This window comes from Sphaeramia orbicularis, chromosome 11 (genome assembly GCF_902148855.1).
Source record: "Sphaeramia orbicularis chromosome 11, fSphaOr1.1, whole genome shotgun sequence".
NCBI classification, from domain to species: domain Eukaryota; kingdom Metazoa; phylum Chordata; class Actinopteri; order Kurtiformes; family Apogonidae; genus Sphaeramia; species Sphaeramia orbicularis.
This window is the reverse complement of record NC_043967.1, coordinates 51,210,009-51,226,744: the sequence shown is the minus strand read 5'-3', so window position 1 is coordinate 51,226,744 and position 16,736 is coordinate 51,210,009. Positions and strand designations below refer to the sequence as shown.

Sequence of the window (16,736 nt, the reverse complement as noted above, 5' to 3'; positions counted from 1 at the left end):
CTCTGAATGGCCTCCTTCTGTCTCAGCCTTATTAATAAAATTCAATAACATACAATTTTTGTGTGTTGGACTACAAACACAGTACCCCAATTCTGAGGCTCATGAATAGTCTTTAATTCTGTGTATAATAAGAATTGCGTCTGTTCTGGGCAGATTGTGGTGCATTTTCATGTCTTGTGTGCGGGATATACCCGTCTGAATTAGAGGTATTTTCTGGACTATCCCGGTGGAAATAGTTACGCAATGTACTTGAGCACTATGGCACACAAAGCAGCTGACTAAGAATTTGTCACACACAGTCATTTACAGTATGCTGTGAAAATGAGTGCAGTAAGGAGTGAGAATGGACTTGGTTTGGACTGTTTTATGTAAGTATGATCCTAAAAGAAACGCTTTCTTTTCTAAATCAGCAGACAGGTATGTGCTGACTTCTGCCTCAGCTCCACTTACATCTGTTGGCCCAGTGTTGGTATGGAAATGCACAAACCTTCAGTTAGGATCCGGGAAGAAAAAAAGCAGACAGGAGTACAGCATGCTGTATTCCTTGACATATAAATTATGTATAGACTCTGACATCACAGTGTTACATTGTGTTGGTAAATCCCCTTCACTTGATCTCATTCCTCATTCATTTTTACCCCCCTTCATCGTCTTCCATCTTGGACAGCTGTGTAATGGACAGCCCCATTCATGTAAGTCGTGACACACCCTTGGTTGCACCAGCAGCTGCTCCTGGCTTTATGGGCTGCATAAAGGCTGAGGAGGGGGAGTCAGCAGGAATGAGGGGGAGTGGGGATGAATGTTCAGTGGAGGAAAGTGCAGGGGACAAGTCAGTCCAGAGGGGAGTTCGATTTAGAGTGGCAGCGAGCGTAGATGGTGGTCTCTCGAGTCTATCTTAGATTAGCTGCACAACTAGACATGTATTAGATAAAACACAGCTTTTTGACCTTCAAATGTGGAGATAGAGCGATTGGCAGGACCAGGCTCAGCTCCAGCATGGGGCTTGTTTACTGGATTGCTGATATTTTGGTAAAATAACTCAAAAACTGAAAGTGCATCCCTCCTAGGTTTAGTACAGTTTGATGTGCAATTCCATATTTGCTGATTTATTTGGGGATTTTTTTATTTTTGATGGAGTGAACTTCAGCTGTTCAGCTAAGCAGTTAAAGTCAAAGATAATATCTGACATTATCACATTTTTACATCAGCTTTTTCCTGCTACAAACTAACATTATCATGCTGGCTTTACAAACATCACCAGTCTCCCTCTAATCGGAATGCATAATCATGGCACAGCCTAATGAAATTAGTGGTCAGCATCAGTAATGGGAGGTATATGGCTTCAGAGGAGGGAATTGGACTCTAGTTATCCTGTGCACAGTTTTGATATAATAAGTTGATTATACAAGGACAAACAATCACAGTAGCTTTGGGCGACACGTCACTTAAAAATATTTATACTGGCCTTAAATAATATCAGACCAGTAGTTAGTTGGATGATTACAGAGTTAAATAGAGGCTTTAAAAGACAGGATGGACAGCAAAGGGAGAGTCAGGAGGAGTTAAAGGAGAACAAGAAAAAAAGAGACACGCAAGCATTGACGAACAGACCGTAACAGAGACAATACTGTAACTAGAGAGGGATGGAAGCATGATCCTCTCGTCCTCCTGGTTGTGTGGGAGAGAAGGGATGAGCGGGGAAACAGGCTTTTAAGTCCGTCAGTCAGGATGGATGTCATGCTGATGAGATCAGGCTGAATGATGGGATCATCACAGTTTGGCCACGAGGAGGCTGCTGGATGTGACACCGGCACTTCACTTAATGCTCCCCCTTATACACTTTGATCTAATGGGCAGAACAGGAGACATGAGAGCAGTGACCCCATTTAGAGTCAGACTTTAAAAATAGACATCATCAGTGAGAGGACAATGATTACATCTGTATCTCTGCCTTTTTACATTGTACTTTCAGGACTTTTATGTTAATTCATAGCATTCATTGAGAGTCGCCTTCATTCTGTTTCAGCCTCTGTACCCTTTACATCCATGACTTTGATTACACATAATCAAAAACCTTTCCCATATGTCATGTTGATACGTATGTGTGTACTTCATGGCATGTACTAGACCTTATAATCAGCAGCAATCATTCATCTCCATCTCAAATGTACAATTCCCTCCACTCACCCAAAGCCATGATTTATGTCTTTATAGGTTGCTGGCTCGAGCATTCACATACGCAATAAGCTAATGACTCTGTAGAACATTAGAACGAAACCATTCAGACCTGCTTCACAGGGAACCTATTAGAAAATATGCTATGATTACTATGTTCTTAGAATGGCTGAGGACCTTTTGAGCAATTTTTCTGCTCACTTTACTGCCAGGCCATAAGTCGAAATCACTTTAGGTTTGTTGACGTGCAGAGGGAAAGTAGAGGCTTTTCTTTTTTTCTTCTTCTTTAAATAGTGCATTAATTCTTTGACTGCAAAAGCTGGCAGAACTTCAATGCTGTTTTTTTTTTTTTTTTATTGTTCTCAGAGTAAAAAAAATGGTGGGATTCAATTGGCTGTATTAGATGCCGCAGAGGATAAAAGCACAAAAAAATGTTCATTCCCTGTAGTTTGAACGCTTAAAATTAAACTGTGAGTGTCTTATTTCAGCAAATATTTAACTTAATGCATTAAATTTGACCTTTGTTTAAATTTAGAAATAAAACAGTCTGTAAGGTGCACTTATCTCTACATTTCAAGAGTGACAGGTTATTTTAATCCTTTCAAATCTCAGTGGTGGCTTTTAGTGGAACCACAAGGGCACAGATGATAAACTGTAGATGCCACTATGAGGCAGCAGATATCAATCTGATTTAGCAAATTTTGTTATGTGTGTTGTGTTTGAGGAACAAACCTAAATGCAGATACTGTGCCTTAAGTTGTCCTCCCATTGCAGCTCAGCAAGAAAACAAAACTATGTAACTTCATACTCAGATACTGTGCACTGTTTTTGGCAGCTCTGTACTGTACAACTCTGCACATTTAGTACTTTTTATACATTTGTCTGACAGTTTTTGGTTTTCATACACCTTTTCATGCCCTTCTGCTCCAATGAAACCAAGTATGTTGACTGTGAATGTTTGTGATAAATTGTGCTCTGTCATGACTTGAGTTTAAAATCTTCATCTATCTTGAATAAACTCCTGGACTCATTGGAAAACACATTATCACAAGCTGAAGATAGACCTATGTTTCTGAGGCCATGAAAAATATTTAGAAATACATGGTTCTCACAGGACAATGGCACTACGAACATGTGATAATCCTATAGAAAATGATGCATTGCTGTAGGTTAAACTACAAACTGTTTATAAAGTAGTTAAAATGAGCTCAACTTTAAACCTGCAGAGGATATAAGGCAACGTACACATTAATGAATTAATCCTAAATGTCAGATATAGAGTCAGGTCCGTAAGTGTTTTTGGACAGTGACACACATTTTGTAGATTTGCCTCTGTACATCACCACAGTGGATTAAGATGTAATTGAAGTTTGGACCTTCAGCTTTAAGCCATTGCGTCAACCATTTAGGAATTACAAACGTTTGAAACAAAGTCCCTCCATTTTCAGAGGCTCCAAAGTAATTGTACAACTGAGTGACTTGCTTCACAGCCAGGTGTGACCTGATTTCTTTGTGTTATAACTCCTAAATGGTTACTGCAATATTTTTATTAAACCCCTTGAATTAAAGCTGAAAGTCCACACTTCAATCACATCTTCATTCATCAGAGGCAAAAGTACAAATGTGTTACTGTCCAAATACTTACTGACCTGACTGTTAGAGTAAAACATTTTATTGCGCAACAACTTTTACTTTTCATACTTTGAGTACATTTTGCTGATAACATTTGCACATTTGAGGATTTTAGTGCAGTGCTTTTACTTTTAGTGTAATATTTTTTAATGTGACTTTAGTGTTTTGTCTGGATTTTGCATTGAATTAGGCGGCTAAAATTTGCTTAAAGGTCTTATTTATATCTTTGTGCATAAGAAATCAATATAAGTGAATCCCCAAAGGAACTTTGTGTTGGTAAATGCAAGTTATGCAAATTTACAGGATTTCAGTTCTGTTGCAACATGTTGATGGTCATATGAACTATGTTTTCAGCTCAAAAATGTCCAATTTCATCACAATTAATGCTATATTTTCATGTCACAAATGGCCAAGTTGTATTTTAACTGAATTTACCTGAAAAACAAATATTCTATTCTTTTAGATTCCCCCTTTTTTTTTTTTTTTTTTTTTTTACAAGATTATATACTACATATCACATGTTTTATTTTTACAGGTTGCGGTATGGAGTATGGTGCTGATCCATCCTGCTTATGTTACGCCAATACATACATGAAGAATGTCATGTCACTTTTTAAATCAACAGTTTTCTAATAATAAGCATTTTTAAAAGAAATAACAATTCTATATTGTTATTTACGCTTTAGTATGATGATAAACTATACAATAAATAATTCTGATCCTAGTTTTTGCACAGGGATCATTAGTGTAAACGGTGACATGGCTGCCGAGCATCAGTATAATGGGATCTGTAACAACCATGTCACATCCGTCCACTGACACATTTTGTGTTTTTGTGTCAGCTGTTATTGTTTTAGCTCCACAATACTAACATTTATGAATAAGAGGAGAATTAGCAATAGTCAGTATATAAGTTTATTACTAATAAAGTACTGGTACTGACCAGATCATCATGAGTAATGTCACATCCGTCCACCAGCAAAAGTTTTCACGTACACGTGCTATTCCAAATCCAATATTTCTGAAAATAGAGCTTCCACTGTCAAATAATATCAGTAGTCTGTGCACAAATGTATTAGCATTATTTCAGCGCAGTTCTATGCATTTCTTACAACTTTTTTTTTTTTTTTGACAAAAATGGCCACTCATTTGACCCCCTAAGTAAATTTTAGCCGTAGGATATTTTACAATCTACTGACTGTCAATACAGACAGATAATTTTTTTGTTATCAGGCAAATTACATTTAAAATGACTCCAATCAGGTAGCAGTGAAAAGCAGAAGACATATAAGCTCCATTGGACTACATTCTTATCAGTTCTCATACATTGTTTCTTTAAGGTAATTAAGCATGTCTAATTCCATCCTTCTTCTGTGGTGTTCTTCTGTGCTACTGTAGCTGTTTTCCTTCCTGTCTTTTCTCATCTATCTATCCACCTAATTATCCCACTTTATTAACCACTGCAGTCTAAGCCAGTGCAGTGGTGAAAGGTCAAAGAGTCTCCTCCTGCCAGCTGGCTCCTGTCCATCTCTGTGTCCCAGAGGGGCAGCTGTGCACTCTGCATGTAAATGTCATTTACTCGCTCGTATCCTCAGATTTACTCCTTTGTTTTCACTCTTCTCTTTGTCCTCCTTCCTTTTATAATGTCTTTCCCTCGCTTTCTGTTGGCTCCCTCTGGTTTGTGGCCATGTGTCGTGACTGGAAAACTGATCGACCTGCAGCACCGCAGGAGACGGAGATGCTCACCACACAGCGTCGTGTCTTTGACTCAGACACGCATCCTTCTGCCTTGACAACCAACACTTTATCTATAAAACCTGCTTCGACAGTATATTTTACTTTATAGCGGCACAGTAGAATGCTTCGTCAAGAAGTGCTGGCAGCGCTTTCCCATAGGTATTTGAAGAAGTAATTTGTGAAAAGCTATTTAGTGCAGCAGGGGGTTGTGCAGCAGGAGAGGGAGTGGACTTTTATCAGATTGGAGATGCCTTCTGGTGGTGTTTTTCAATCAAATAATGAAAGCTGCACTCACACATCTGCTTAAAGTACCTAAAAAAGGCGTGCAAAATGATTTATCATACCTCAATGTGATTACAAAACACATTGCAGATATTATTTAACAATCTTGATTAATTGCTTCCGTGTCTATTTGTGCTCTAAAAAGTTTTTTTTTTGTTTTTTTTACATTTGTTGTGTATTGTATGTGTTCTTTTTTTAGATTCAGACTATTCAAGATGAAAGTAACCGGTGCTGCAGTGCTTAGCGTCCTGTTCTGCGCGGGTAAGCACAAATATAATCAGTCACTTGGGAGCAGGTTGTGTAAATGAATGGCGAACACAGACCTCCTGCAAATTTGCTTCCACACCAAACAACCTACATTTTTGTGATCTATTTATTTTCAACTCATTTACTCTCATTCCTTTTCCTTTCTGAGGACTCAGATGGTACAGTGTTTACATCATGTATATTTTTAGCCATTATTATGTGATGCATTTACATTTCAAACACTTACATTCTAAATTGAAGTTGTGTAGTTACTGTCTAAGACCAAAGAAATGTTGTATTTAGAAATCTGCATAACAGCAAAAAACTAAAGGCATGTTTTTAAATTGACTGTCTTTTCTTTCACAGTTGTGTCAGCATCTTCAAAAGGTAAGCATTTGTGAATCAGAGGATTTGCTTTTTTAGGATTAATATATTATATAATGAGATAAAATACACTACATTTAACGCACTTAAATACCTTTTTGATTGTTGTCTCTAGTCAAAGAAGAACACAGGACAGCATTCTTTGGTGAGGACATCCACATCGATGTCCCGTCGGGAAATCTTGGAGAAGTGGTGTTCAAACCCAGGACCAATCGCACCGCTGAGGTGGTTCTGCTGAAGGCCGGTCAGTTGGTGAAATCACAGGCCGGGCCACAGACCCGCATCAACTCCTTAGGTCACCTGGTGTTAGAAGATGTTCAGGAGAAGGATGAGGGGGTGTACGTCATCAAGAACTCCATCAGCACCAGTGCAGTCAAACACCTCATCCTGATTGTCAGGGGTAAGATATGAGCACAAAAGTGTTTTCTAGCCTGAGATTGTTAGAGAGACATGTGCAGTGAAGTGGCTCAGTGTGGAAGAAACAAGTTGTCCATACATGATATCCAATGTACAATATCCAATGTAGCAGAAATTCTTTTTTAGATGGATTTTAAATTATATTTGTTTTTGAGTTTTGGATTAATAGTGTTTGGTTTAGTGAAATATATTAGGTCTGTGGTGTATAGTAATATCTAAACCAAACCTAAACCTAAACCTAAACAAAGAGCCTTTATTGTAAAAACCTGGAAACTTGTGGTTTAATGGAGAAAAGTGTGAAAAACAAAAAAGGAATCACAGTGTCTGTGATAATTATTTAACCAAACCACCATCTTTTTTGTTTTAAACATCATAAATTCTCACAATTGTTGGAATTTGGATGCACATACAAGTCTCTGATGGCAAAGTCCTGTTTTTTTTTTGTTTGTTTTGTTTTTTTTTCTGTTTACTCAAACGATCTAGTGCTCATTTACAGGACAGGAGACAAAACACCAGTTCCATCAAGGACAAATTAGGTTGAAATCACAGATATTTGAGGTTTATAGTTATGTATAATGGTATTTTTCTGGCAGTCCATCTGGCTATGGAGAAACAGGGAAATAAAGAAACAGACCTGAACATTCAGAAACAAATAAAAAAAACACCAATCATTCTACTTTTTTTCACTGCTTAGAAAGAGAAAAGTAGGTGCTGTTGACTTCCACCGTGAGAGAGCCCATTGCTTTGGTATAAAAATCCTGATTTAACCTTCACTTCCTCTCCTGTTGCTGATCAGATTGTGCTCTGGAACAAGTGGTAAAGTATGGAGATACATACTACATCCATCTGAACCATGTGGCAGGCCCGATCACCCTGGAGTTCAGGTACATTATTTAGGCTGTTTATTTTAATGTGAAATATTGCTGCAAAATGGACAGTTTCTCGTTGATATGTACAGCAATTTTGTGTTTTGTGCATAGTCAGAATTTTTGTCTGATATATGAGGATTTTTGAGTTACTTAGGGAATCTGACATAAGAATTTAGGGTAGGTAAAGGATGGGGTAAAGGGGTGGGAGATTATAAATCACACTTCATCCTGCTCCTTTTTGAATGTTTGACTTTCTTTTATATAATTTTTTTGTTGTTTGATTTTAACCTCCTAAGACCCAGCTACGGGTTTTCTGTCCACATTTATGGATAAGAGTTTCACAACTTTATACAAAAAGAAAGAAAAGAAAACTGTCCACCACAAAGGGCATTCCATAAAAATTTTAAAAACTGCATCTGAAAAAACTCTTGCATCATGACGTTTCCAATATAAGCACTTATTTAATAAAAAACAAAAAAAGCTTGCACTTTGCTGACATTTCCTGGGTCTCAGGAGGTTAATGCAATATTTGAAATAAATAAACATTCAACTAAACATCTATCATTAAACTGTAATATTACAAATATAGAATCTTGCAGTCATTTTAGCCACATCTCATTTGCTTTCAAAGGGGGTGATGCCAAATATGCACCATCACAGATCAATTGCAGGTTCATTTAGATGGCATTGTTATTTCTATACTGTCCAATTTTATTCATTTGTGCACCACTTTAAGGCCCAGTCTTGTACCGACCAATCAGACTGAGATACAGCACGCTACCGAGCCTCCGCCCATCGTTCTTTACAACCAAACCATGGTGTTGGTGGAGGAATACGTGGGACGTCTCACTGTGTCGGAAAAACGGGTGACGCTTCACTCAGTCCGGATGTCGGACGAGGGAAGCTTCACCGTTCTGGATCGTGACGGCAATGAGAGGAGGAAGAACTGTCTGAATGTCAGAGGTGAGCAGTGATCTGAGCTCTACTGCGTCCTCTAACGTTAACCCATGAAGACCCAAACAGCCACTACTGATCTAAACTGTTTCATATCTGTTGATTCACTAATCCTATCAATATATGTAAATAGTTGGTGTAAACTGCAGTTAGTCATCTTTTTATGGTCATCAGATTTGACCTGTTTGGAAGTTCAGAGGTTTCATAGTGAACGTGGAAACATTGTCATCTTTTTCAGTAATTCACCAGTAAAACCCATGCAGTCTGATAAATGACAATGATGGAGACACTTGTTTTTATGTTCAATTAATGATAACTTTGCTGAAAAAGTCACGTTTTTCATTTAGTAACCCTCAACTTTAATCTGAGTTTTTATGAATATATACATGACCATTAACTTAAATGTAGGAAAACACATGATTTACACTGTAAAAATGTAAAATAAAGAGGATAATGTTACAATCAATGGTGAAAAATCACTTAAGAATGGTTAAATATAGGGAAAAATTGATGTGGGAACTGCCACAAAAGTAGTCCTGGGTCTTTATGGGTTAAAGTGAGTGATCTGGGTGTGCTATACATGCTGTTTTTTTTAACCTACTGAATGTTTTAATTTAATCTAAATGCAGTTAACAGCTCCACACTGCTTGAACTGTTTACTGCAATGAATTGGCCTCCCATTAGGCCTGCCTACTTGAAGTTTTTCCCAAGTATAAGTTATGTCTACAGTATTGGCATAGTGCAGTCGGAAGGTTTCTGCTCTTTTTTAACTTTGCAAACTTTAATCTTGGCCTGGAGTCAATTTCTATAATATCTCATTTTTGAATATTACCTTTAAAAATTCTAATACCATAATCTCAATAAAGGTCATAAGTCTTAATATGCTCATGTCTTAATGTCACTTGAGATTACATTTGCCTGCAAGGATAATGGGCCACCGCAGCGGTATGGAAAATGGTGTAGATAAAAATATATCAGAAAGGGATTACTGTAATAAAGGTTATGACACTAATAACTAAGTCTGAGAAGGCCAAATAAGGGAGTATGTTTTGGAAGGATGGTGTTCATCCCTCCATTAGAGGTCTGCAGGCTCACGTTGGACCACCTTGTTATATCTGTATATTTTCTCCCTTTGGATCTCTATAGAACACCAGAACTTTATGCACTTGGCCTATGGAGCAAACCTGAAGATGAAACTCTACATGGACCATTCCGTTCTCAACATCGTCTACAGGCCCAAGTCAGATAACAGGGACCGGGTCATCCTGGACCAGGGGGTTCTGGTGACGCCGCTGGACCCTCTGCTGGAGGGCAGGGTGACCGTGGAGGGCTCAGAGCTGACCATGAAGAAGGTCCACATGGCTGATACAGGTGTCTTCAAAGTGACCGACCTGGCTGGCTTCCCTGTGGCTCATGTCTACATAGAGGTAGATGGTAAGATGTAGATGTAACGATTTTCCATCAAATCCAGTTACTCCATCAACTTTTGTTAATATTTCATCTTGTCAAAATGCCTCACACTATTCTCATCATGCTTATTTTAACATCTGACCAAGGTGTTTCTCAGGTCATATCTAATGGTTTGAGCAGTGATTAATTCAGTTTTCCTCATCACATATTGTTAGCCTGATAGCATAACTGCCTAAGTCATATTTTTTCAGGTCATAGCCAGTGATGCAAAATGAAACAGCAGTGTTTGGAGACTAAAGTTACGCAGATATCACAATTTGGCAAAAAAAAAAAAAAAGTAATTTGGGTCTCTATTAAAGAAAACGTCACAACTGCTAGGTGACTCTAGATGTCTGGAGAGAGTATTGTGTCAAAATGTGAATTAATTAATTATTTAATTAATTAAGCAATCGGTGTTACTAAAAGGGAATGTTCAGCTACTGTAGTTTAATTTTTCAGGTGGACGATGTGCTGCAGTTTGATGCTTTACTTATAATGATGCTTATGCTGCAAAACTATGAGTAGTGATGAGAACATGTCTAAAAATGTACTGGTACTTATTTGAAAACAGTATTATTAATATTCACTGAATATTTTGGAGGTGGAATAATTAAGTGTTGGAAGGAGAATGATGATGATTTAAAATACATGTTAAAGGTCACTATATGACTTAATCACTGCAAGTAATATCTATCATATATAAAACATATTATTAAAAAAAGAAATACAAACAAACTTAAACATAATGGTGTAAAGTGCAGTAAGACTGTCTTAAAAGAAAAACATCATGTAAGGACATGTCTGAGTGAAGCATTATGCCCTGTGGAGTTCTGTAGAATATTCAAGCCAAGCCAGAAGCTCTGTGAAGCCATCAAACATTATTTAAAACATGTCAAGATGCTCTTATCTAGAAACGGAAGAGCTGTTTGATAACAGGAGGAGCTAATGGCATAATCAGAAAACTAGGCCAATAAGTTTTGGAAACATTACAGTGGTGTCAAATTCTCCAATTCAATGATAACGATCAGTGGGTGTGGAAGATGACAGTTGGAGATGAATGTAAGGGTAAAACTGGACCTACTGGTCTGAGTTGTTCTGGTGTACCTGCTGACACTGTGAATTGCTATCGGATTTTTTTCGACAATAAATCTTGGTTGCCTTGAATGCTGAGTTCTCCTGCTGGTTTTTTGAAGACCAATTTGAAGATTTTGACCAGCGGAACAGAGTCCAGACTTAGACTTAGGTCTTTTTAATGTGGGACAGCTGTTCCACTTCAGGACACTGTATGCCAGTGGTTCCCAACCTTTTTTGGCCCGTGACCCCATTTCAAAATCACAAACTTCTGGCGACCCCAGACATTCAAAATGGAGACTTTTTTTTTTTGCTGAAATTCATTTGTTTTTGATCATTGACCCCATTTTAATGACCCCAGACATTCAGAACGGAAAATTAATTCGTTTTTGATCATGTAACAGTTTGCCATACCATGTTACAAATAAACATTAATTTTAGTCAACATTTAGTCTATATAATGTATATTATTATGGACGGAGGCAGAAAAGCCTGGTGTACATTACTGCACAAAGTGAGAATTTGATTTTCCTTGGTGAGGATATGTACAGTCAGTCCAGCTTGGATTTACAAGGCTGACAATTAATACTGAGCAAACAAGAACTCAAACTATGAATTATGAAAGAGCTGCAGCTTCAGCTTCACAGTTTGTCATGTGTTTTACTGTGATTGTTTCTCTCAACTCACCATATATATTTTTATTAGTAAGTTTTTTAGTTTTTTTTTTTTTTTAGCAATTACTAGAAATTCCAGGCGACCCCACGTGGGGTCCCGACCCCAAGGTTGAAAAATACTGCTGTTTGCTAAAAGTGTTCATTTTTCAGAGTCATTGTGTTGGAAAAGTCATAAATATACATAAATATGTGCACATTAAATATGTAATAACACTTTATCATGTGCCTTGAAAACATTGGCCAGTCTGCACTTTTGTCATTTGTTTTCATCTCATCAATTCATCTCATCAGTGTATGTAGGAATGAGGATGTTTTTGTTGACCAGTTTTTACACAGCCTGACCAAAAGTTCACACCTGGATTTAATTCAACCAGTAGCTCAGAACCTTCCATTGGATAAATACTGCAAATGTTTCAGCTGCAACAAGTTCTTTAACCTGAACTGAAATGAGTAGCTTCTCATTTCTTAAACAACCATCAGTTTACTCTAGAGCAGAGGTCACCAACCCTGGTCCTCGAGGGCTACTATCCTGCATGTTTTAGATCAGGGGTCACCAATCCTGGTCCTCGAGGGCTACTATCCTGCATGTTTTAGATGTATCCCTCTTCCAACCCACCTGATTCAAATGATAAGCCTATCATCAGGCTCTGCAGAAGCCTGATAATGACCGTCAGGTGTGCTGGGAGAGGGATACATCTAAAACATGCAGGATAGTAGCCCTCTAGGACCAGGGTTGGTGACCCCTGCTCTAGAGCAAAAATACTGGACGACACCAGGATTCAACAGGTTTGACTGTGATTGTGAAACAGTGGTTCAGGAACACGAGACATCATTTTCACATCCCAATGAAAGTCTTTGGAATGTGATGGAGAAGACTTTGCATGCAGTCAGACACTCCATCATCAACACAAGATCTGGGGCATAAAATATTGCAACTATGGAGACAAGTAAGTGTTGTAACAATACATTTAAATCCATCGTCACAATTGTCTGATCATGTGTCTTTTTTATCCTTGTCTGTTCTATAGCCTATAAGCTGCCTCCTCTGACTGCAGCCATCCTCTCCCTGCTGGGTCTGCTCGCCTTCATGTTGCTGGTGTGCCTGCTGTCCTGTCTCTATAAAGTACATAAGAGGAATGAGAAGAACAAGAAACTAACACTCCTCGCTCAGCAGGCTGGCAAGGGAGACGGCGAGGCTTTCAGACAGGTAACACACACCGTATTGTAATTCTGCATTTCCATCTGAAGGGGAAATATTGTAGTGGGAATAAGACTAGGCTCTGGTGGAACATTTGGCCTGAAGGGAAATTAGGGACTCATGTATTGTGACGAATGAGGTACGAGTTTGTGTGGATGAAAACAGGGGAGGGTAGAGCTCCTGCTGTGGGAGTCAGGATGGTCAGCTGTTCGACTGATTCCCCTGCAGTTCTGCATGTGGCAAATGCAGCAGCAGCCAAAATTCAAGGTTTGTGCGCATTGTTAAAGGCTTAGTTTGCAGCTTTTGAAGTGGGGTTATATGAGGAACTTGGCCAGACTTTGTATTGATGATTGGCAACTGAAGAAGGACACAGGAGTAACAGTTGTTTACTGTGGCAGAAATACTTGTATTTAGATTAGATTGAATTTTATTGATCCCTTGGGCAGAACCCTCAGGAAATTAAGGGTGCAAATAACACTGGTCTAGAATTTTTCTTTAGAAATGATCTGCCTCTGAGATTAAATGTCCTAAATGTTATGTATGTTAATAAGATTGATTAAAAAACAAATGGCAAAAGTGCTGGTTTGGTGAAGTTTTAAGGTGTATGATAAAGTATTATTACACATACCAGACTGAGAATTTGGGAGTGGATGAATAATGGATCCACTGTACGCGCTTTGAGTGTGCGTTCATAGAAAAGTGCCATATAAATCTAATTCTTTTTTTTTTTTGTTGTTGTTACACATATATATTGGTTTATGTACATTCATACGTTAGATTTATAAATCTTCCACTAGATAAAACCTGTAAAGTGAATACATTATCATGTACAGACAGTGTTTTGAAGTAGATCTGGTAGCTCTGAGACAAATATTCCTTTTGACTAATACCCATTCTCTCGTTAATTCTCGATTTTCATATTTTGACCCAAGACTGTATCTTGGAAACTTGAGCCAACCAGCATTTATGACTTGATTTTTCTTTAAGAGTGACTCATATGTGATAAAATGTCACTACTTTTATTCTGGAAGCATTTCTCTTGTAGACCAGTGTAGCAGTACAACACTGAATGTACCCTCACTGGGGTCGAGGGGGGTACTGGAGCCTATCCCAGCTACCTATGCCACCTAAACAAATCCCATTTAACAAAACTAAATCCAGTGAGTCTTTGTTACATTCAGAATATTTTCTTGCTTTACCCTACAACCAGACAGTGAACTGGAGTTAATATTCTCTCTTTAAAGCCATCAGAATTGATTTTGTGTCACAGAACATGGAGTTGCTGGTCTTGACTTGATCAGTTGGTTTGTTAGTTTGGATCTATTCTAATATGTTAAAATACCAGGATCGTAATATAACAAAATCAACAAAAACATAGATAGACTTTCAAGCCCTGTATTCCACAAAGTTGACATATTTATTTGATCTCCATTATCTCCTGATTGAGCCAAAATCAATCATGATATTTCAGTCACAGTGTATATCATCATATATTAAATTCAACAAAGACATACTTCCAAATAACCTACAGTAGCTCATTATATTTGATTATTTTCTTCATTTATATAGGATATACATATAAACGGGTCCTCTTCTGGGTCATGTTTTTCCTCCACATTTGTGCTTTTGTACTCATTCCTGCCTGTACCCATGTGGAAGAAAACAAAACCTCCAAATGATGACAAATATTGCTGTAAAGAGCGTAACAATTAAATACAATGAAATAATTTTTAAAAAATAATAATTCTGTTGTCACACAGTATATGTTGTCATATTGCAAAGACATACTCCAGCCTCCATGTTAGCCTTCCTGATTTACACAATATTAAAATAAATCAGAAAAGCTTAAATGCACATACAGTCGCAGAAAAAATTATTTGACCACCCTTGTTTTCTTCAATTTCTTGTTCATTTTAATGCCTGGTACAACTAAAGGTACATTTGTTTGGACAAATATAATGATAACAACAAAAATAGCTCATAACAGTTTAATTTCAGAGCTGATATCTAGCCATTTTCCATGGTTTTCTTGATAACCAAAATCTCTTACATCAATATCTATGGCACCGTACTGCCAAAAACAGTGCTTTTAGGCATTCCATGTTTTCTTTTCTGTCTGTTTTGGTCAGATGATACACACAGGAGTTAGTACTTGATTGCATAACCATTGTTTTTGATGACTTTTGATGGTCTGATAATTTTTTCCGTGACTGTATGAGCAGATATAAAAGTAGTCATTCTAGACACAATTAACAAAAAAAAGCAGTAATCCAAACATCGTAAAATGTTGTCTGTCATATCATTAAACTTAATGTATTTTTATGTCTCTTAAAAGTCGGAGTGCCGCGGATGTTGTGCTGAATGAGCCAAATTTTACTGTTCATAATCATACATGTCTGGTGGCTTTGAAGAAAAATATACAGAATACACATATGGCAATAAAAATTTAGTTTAATAACCTAAACTATACTTACATATCTGAATAAAAGACAGATAAATAGAAGATGGGGAACAAAGGGAAGGGGAGTGGTAGGTGTAGACAATGTGGAATGTAGGGAAACTGCACAATGAGAGGAGGAGGGGCCTAGAGGATGGAAAAATACTGAGCTGGGACAGATGACAGGGCTGATGGTAAAACAAGACACACTAGAAGGACACCTATCAAAATAGAACAGGAAACACTTAAATTAAATGGACCTTCTCCTATAGGTGATCACCATCTACTGTCGATAATACGATGAGCCTGGATAAATACCACATACAACCCCACTTCAAATGACCTCAATATTTAACCTTTAGAGTCATTATTAGGGCATCATGTAAATGTTTTGGCTTATGCTTCTTATTAGAGTTAGATATGACCGCAATTGGTAGCAACTACAGATAAAGTTTAAGGCTATTGACTGATCAGCCACAACATTGTAACCACTGGCAGGAGAAGTGGTTGTAATATTGATTATGTCATTACAATGTCATCTTTTACTGGGGTGAATATATTAGGCAGCAAGTGAACATTTAATTCTCGAAGCTGATGTGATGGAAGCAGCAAAATGATCAACGAACAGAAGTGAGTGACTTTGCCGTGGGCGGTGTTATAACGGTGATGACTGGGCCAGATTATTTCCATAACTGCAGGTCCTGTTGGGTGTTCCTGGTCTGCAGTGGTTAGTACCGACTAAAAATGGACAAAGAAAGAACATCCTAATCGCAGGACCATTGAGCATCTGTGGGAATAAATACAAATAAAACAAATAAATATGATCCATGGATGTCCTTCGCTCTACGGCATGATTTAAGGATTGTAAGAGTCCATTTACTGACGATTGTTCTGATTTGTCTGGTATCACCTCCTCAACTTATATCAAACATTACAAGCTTTGATTTGATGTTCAGAACTATTTACACCTCAACAACAAACAAAAATGAGAAAAATAATCAACAAAATGAAGAAAATATCCAAAAAAAAGTAAAAAATTAAGAAACAGCCAACAAAATTTACAAAAATCAGCAAAAATGATCCAAAAAACCCCAAAACAATGGACAATGGTCTTATAATTTCAGCCTGTTATATTACTGTAAAATGTTTAAAATGGGTGAAAAGATAGAAAAAACAATAAAAAGTGAGTTTCCAAAAAAAAACCAAAAAAA

General features: G+C 37.5%; 1 protein-coding gene across 2 annotated transcripts in view; it reads left to right on the top strand.

Moving 5' to 3' along the window:
• Positions 1–16,736, top strand: part of LOC115428289 (uncharacterized) — a 38,616-nt gene that overhangs the window by 751 nt on the left and 21,129 nt on the right. For both annotated transcript variants that reach the window (XR_003936599.1, XM_030147199.1), the window contains exons 2-8: positions 6,026–6,087; positions 6,439–6,459; positions 6,572–6,856; positions 7,670–7,757; positions 8,479–8,705; positions 9,843–10,130; positions 12,919–13,097. Coding sequence is in view for 1 of the 2 variants with exons in the window: in XM_030147199.1 (XP_030003059.1) it covers positions 6,042–6,087; positions 6,439–6,459; positions 6,572–6,856; positions 7,670–7,757; positions 8,479–8,705; positions 9,843–10,130; positions 12,919–13,097 (1,134 nt within the window). In the remaining variant the exon portion in view is untranslated. The remainder of the gene's footprint in view (positions 1–6,025; positions 6,088–6,438; positions 6,460–6,571; positions 6,857–7,669; positions 7,758–8,478; positions 8,706–9,842; positions 10,131–12,918; positions 13,098–16,736) is intronic.